General features: G+C 48.6%; 1 protein-coding gene across 2 annotated transcripts; it reads left to right on the top strand.

Annotated features, from left to right (window-relative positions):
* The first annotated feature begins 90 nt into the window (after positions 1 to 90).
* RWDD2A (RWD domain containing 2A) lies at positions 91 to 3360 on the top strand. Of its 2 annotated transcripts, none has more exons than XM_031455989.2 (3): positions 91 to 167; positions 1192 to 1421; positions 2444 to 3360. In XM_031455989.2, exons 2-3 carry the CDS (start codon positions 1221 to 1223, stop codon positions 3119 to 3121), a joined length of 879 nt encoding a protein of 292 aa, XP_031311849.1. In that variant the 5' UTR covers positions 91 to 167; positions 1192 to 1220; the 3' UTR covers positions 3122 to 3360. The 2 variants fall into 2 exon arrangements, with proteins under 2 accessions (XP_031311849.1, XP_010978580.1); XM_010980278.3 differs by having other exon boundaries at positions 105 to 167; positions 1300 to 1421.
* The last annotated feature ends 230 nt before the right edge of the window (positions 3361 to 3590 follow it).

Below are 3590 nucleotides of genomic sequence, written 5' to 3'. Positions count from 1 at the left end.
CTGCGTGGCTTCCGGCCCATCGCCCCGCCCCTCAGCCAATCACGGCGGGGGAGGGCCCTCTGGCCCCGCCCCGCCTCCTCGCCGGGCACGCGCAGCTCGCGCCTGCAGAATTGCGGATCCGCGTTCTGAGAGGGCTTGGGGCTGTTGCCTTTGAATGACCAGGAAGGGTGAGGCCCCCGCGGTGGCCCGGGGATTGGGGCCGAGGGTCGCGGGCCCTCAGAGCACTGCAACCGACACATACGCAGTCCCTGACTCCAAATTTGGGTCTCAGAGGGTGCAAGGTCCCGCGTTCTGGGGAAGCCGGGGTTCCAAGTGGTCCTGGATAGGGGGGTACCAGTACGGCTATGGGGCCTCTAACAAGGTCTTGGCCCCAGTGAGCGTCATCCTGCCCCTGGCATCTCGTTCTCGATTCTCGAGGTTCATCTCCCAAACGTTTGATTCCGGGAAGCCTTCCCTGGCCGCCACCCCCTCCCCATCCCCCCGCTCCAGCTCGCGCTAAACGTCGTTTTACTTATTTACCTGTAAGACACCCCCACCAACCCTGGGCCCCTCGGAGCAGAGGCCAGGTGAATCCAAATCTTCCGGACTCCCGGGATGCCGTCCCGGGCCAGTGTGGCTCCCGAGAGAGGGGGTCCCACCCAGAAGGAGTCCGTGTCGCTGGGGCCCAGGGGCGGCAACTGGCGTGGAGAGCCGCGGGGCCCTCGAGATCCCAGATCCGGAGGACCCAGAGCTCAGCTCCGCCGGCACTGCAGGCCTCCCTCGCCGCAGCCTCCAGCTCCGCCCACGCCCGAGACCTGGGTGGGATTCGGGAGCTAGGCCCCCTTCCCTTCCCAGAATTCAGGCTTACAGAGCGTCTGCAGGTGGTATTTGCCAACCACCTGCAACGGAACAATTCGGAACACTTGTTGAAAGTCCAGATTCCCGGATCCAGATTGCAAGCGGGCGCGGGGGTGGGGAGGGTGGGAAGGGACTGGGAATTTGAATTATAATGAAGTATCTGGGGGGATGTTATGCATACTAGATGTGGGGCTTGGGAGATAAAGCAGAAGAGTGTAAGTGTCCCCGGTTTGTGCCCCTAGCTCTCGGTGCATAATAGCGTCCCTGCAAAACTGCTTCCACGTAAAGGCAGCTGCGGGAAATTTCGCTGGATACGCGAACGTTTGCAAACCCCATGTCCCTGGGCCTTTGCAGTTTTCCTAGCAGGTTGATTTCGAGTCAACATGTCTGCTTCAATGAAAGAATGTCTTCAGCTTCAGCTGCTGGAGATGGAAATGCTGTTTTCTATGTTTCCTAACCAAGGAGAAGTAAAACTTGAAGATGTGAATGTTCTGACGAATATAAAGAGATACTTGGAAGGGACCAGAGAGGCGCTGCCACCAAAAATCGAATTTGTGATTACACTCCAGATCGAGGAGCCCAAGGTAAGTGTCCTGAGTTGTTTTAATTGTTGCTAGGTGCCCTTTTTTTTTTTGGAAACACTGGGAACGCTAGCTTCCTGTCCAGGAAGCAAATGGAGAATATTCTAGATGCATATTTACTTGTTTGAAAGCAAAATATGGGCTGCCCTGTCATCAATAAATTGTCATCAATAAAGATCTTAAATTTTACATAAATATGTGCACTTTTTAAACCAGTATGCCTAGTGTTTAATGAAACACATCTTGCAGTCTTACACTGCTGTTATTATTTTGTTTACTCATCCACCTTTTTTACCAATCCTACTACTGTAGTATGGTCTATCTTGTACATATATTATGATTTGCACAAATCTAAATATTGCTTTTAGCAAAACTGGCTTTAAAGGAGTGAATGACTTTCTTTGGTGGCACCATGACACTGAAAGCAAATATAGATAGGAAATCTAAACCAGAAAATGAATTTACCTTCATCTTCTGATCCATTTATCTCCAACATCATTAGCATAGCACAGGTAACAAGTGGACTAGGTTTTTGAGAACCACTGTGCTGGCTACTTCCTACTCAGCCTTCGGCTGTCACTGCCTCAGAGGAGACTTTCCTGGTTTCCCAGGCTGGATACCGCCCCACATTTGGTTCCACATTTCGGTGGATCCCTGTACTTTTCCATGGCAGTGCTTCTCACCCTTGAAATTAAATACTTACTCTGTGTCATTATTTGTTTACTGTCTCCTTCACTAGGCTCTAGACTTTATGAAGGGCAGACTTAGTGTCTAGCTTCTTCACCTCTTTATTTCACCGTAGGGTACCCGACACATGGTAGGTATTTGATGAATATGGGAGTGAATGAATGAATGCCCCCATAAATGGAAGGAATTTATGTACGTATAATTGTGTGTGTAAAATCCTGTAGTGTCTGGCACACAGTGGCAGCAACTATTCTGTTGATCAGTATCATGCAGTGGCCAATGATAAACCAGCTTATGTGACTTTTTGGTTCTTAAATCTGTTTGATTTTCATTCTAAGGTGCAAATTGATTTGCAAGTAACCATGCCTCACAGCTACCCCTACGCAGCACTGCAGCTGTTTGGACGATCATCTGAACTTGACAGACAACAGCAGCTGCTTCTCAACAAAGGTCTCACTTCTTACCTAGGGACTTTTGATCCAGGTGAGCTCTGCGTCTGCGCAGCCATCCAGTGGTTACAGGATAACAGTGCCTCCTATTTCCTGAACAGAAAGCTCGTGTACGAACCATCTACGCAAGCCAAGCCAGTCAAGAACACATTCCTCCGGATGTGGATCTACAGTCACCACATATACCAGCAGGACCTAAGGAAAAAGATTCTGGAAGTTGGGAAAAGGTTAGAGGTGACAGGATTTTGCATGACAGGAAAGCCTGGCATCATCTGTGTGGAGGGCTTCAAAGATCACTGTGAGGAGTTCTGGCACACAATCAGGTACCCCAACTGGAAACACATCTCCTGCAAGCACACTGAGAGCACGGAAACCGAGGGAAGTGGGGAGGACCTGCGCCTCTTCCATTCTTTTGAGGAATTACTCCTGGAGGCCCATGGTGACTACGGATTAAGGAATGACTATCACATGAATCTCGGCCAGTTCTTAGAGTTTCTCAAAAAACACAAAAGTGAGCATGTTTTCCAGATATTATTTGGTATTGAAAGCAAAAGTTCTGACTCCTAGGAAGCTATGATATGAGGCCTACACTTGTCATTTCGCTAAGTTAGTGCATCTGTCAATAAGACCAAAGTAGAAGTACCAGTGGCCAATTAGCTTCCTCTGTGGGAAACCCATCTCCAGAATTTCTCCCGGGTAATGAAACACCACAGGCCTTTTAACTTTACAACAGTGTAACTGTGACATTACTGCTATGTTCTTGTGTTAATTGAAAACTATTTAATTGTAAAATAATAAAAGACAGTTTAACCAGTGAAGCCGATTTGATTAAAAAGGAGTCCAAAGCCCAGTTTAACAGCAGTGGTCAAATTGCGGCTCTGAAGTCATAAATATGAGTAGTATTTCCCCTTTTCACCTTGCTAGCACGCAGGTGACACACCACATTTTCTTCCATTGAAGAGGAATTCTAAATCAAGTTTAAAACGAGAACGGGGAGAGAGCACATGTGTACTGCATTTCTGACTTGAACTTAACA

Source organism: Camelus dromedarius, chromosome 6, assembly GCF_036321535.1.
Source record: "Camelus dromedarius isolate mCamDro1 chromosome 6, mCamDro1.pat, whole genome shotgun sequence".
Taxonomy (NCBI): domain Eukaryota; kingdom Metazoa; phylum Chordata; class Mammalia; order Artiodactyla; family Camelidae; genus Camelus; species Camelus dromedarius.
Note: the sequence above shows the minus strand (reverse complement) of the source record. Positions and strands in the feature narration are given on the sequence as shown.